At 40.0% G+C, this 1078-nt stretch overlaps 1 protein-coding gene across 1 annotated transcript; it reads left to right on the plus strand.

The window, feature by feature from the left end:
* The first annotated feature begins 328 nt into the window (after positions 1-328).
* On the plus strand, positions 329-981 carry LOC109954039 (phosphatidylinositol 3,4,5-trisphosphate 5-phosphatase 2A-like). The gene is made up of 2 exons (XM_020589463.1): positions 329-509; positions 831-981. The coding sequence occupies exons 1-2, from the start codon at positions 352-354 to the stop codon at positions 964-966; spliced, it is 294 nt and encodes a 97-aa protein (XP_020445119.1). The 5' UTR covers positions 329-351; the 3' UTR covers positions 967-981.
* Positions 982-1078: the final 97 nt, after the last annotated feature.

The raw sequence follows: 1078 nt of genomic DNA on the forward strand, positions 1-1078 counted from the left end.
TTTCTTAACTAGTCAATTTATATAAATGTTCAGGTTAGAATTAAATGATGTCCACAAAGCTATGACAGCCTATTATATGAATTCTCTGCTAGCTGTACAAGATTGGTTTGTTGGCCAGTTTGTAGAGGGTTTGCAGGTCGTCTGCAGTCTCACTTGGTCAAATTAATGTGTCAACAACAGAGACAGATGAGATGAAAGAAATCACTATACCAAATGCTGATATCATACAACTGAGTCTTACAAAGCTTCAGGTGGGATTAACAAATTTAAAGTCTGAGACAAGTATCAGTGTGAATATGCAACTGACAGTGCAGGTTACATGGTTCTAAATGCTCACTGGGGTTTATTTGGATGTGTTTTAGCACTCCAGCGGCTAATGGCCTGAGCACCATCTCCCATGAGTACCTGAAAGGCAGTTATGCTCTGGACCTTGAGGCAGTCAAACAGGGAGCCTGCTCCCTGCCTCACCTCAACAAGACACTAGTGGCCTCTTGCAAACGCCTTAATGGGTAAGATGGACACACCAGCACATCTGTAGGCAGACACACATTCCACAGACACATAGATGCATAAAGTATTTACTCCTCATACTGTCAACATAAGGAATTGCTCTCTCTGCATGAAGGGCTGCCTGCTACCTCCTGTCATTGGTGACACACGTGTAAAACCCTGTAAACAAAAATGTAGCAAAATATAACTGAATCATGTGGCTATTAATCATCTGTTGTTCATTGTGCAGCCCCATATATAATAATACATAATAATAGAGGAACACATTATTTAGAGAAGGATTTTAAAGTGTTGGATTTTCTGGATTTTCCCCTAAACAGGGAGGTGGATAAGGTTCTGTCTGGTCTAGAGATCCTATCTAAAGTCTTTGATCAGCAGAGTTCCTTCATGGTCTCCAAGATGATCCAGCAGGTACAACTCTTTGTCCCCCTTGTGTGTTTGTGCATGATCAGTTAGAGTGGAAGCAAGAGGAATTGTTCCTATGTTTCTATTGTCCTGCTTTGTCAAACATTGTTATTTTACTACTTTTACAAATGCTCATGTAACAAAATTTTGATTATAAACAACA

Source organism: Monopterus albus, unplaced genomic scaffold, assembly GCF_001952655.1.
Source record: "Monopterus albus unplaced genomic scaffold, M_albus_1.0 scaffold2727.1, whole genome shotgun sequence".
Classification (NCBI taxonomy): Eukaryota; Metazoa; Chordata; class Actinopteri; order Synbranchiformes; family Synbranchidae; genus Monopterus; species Monopterus albus.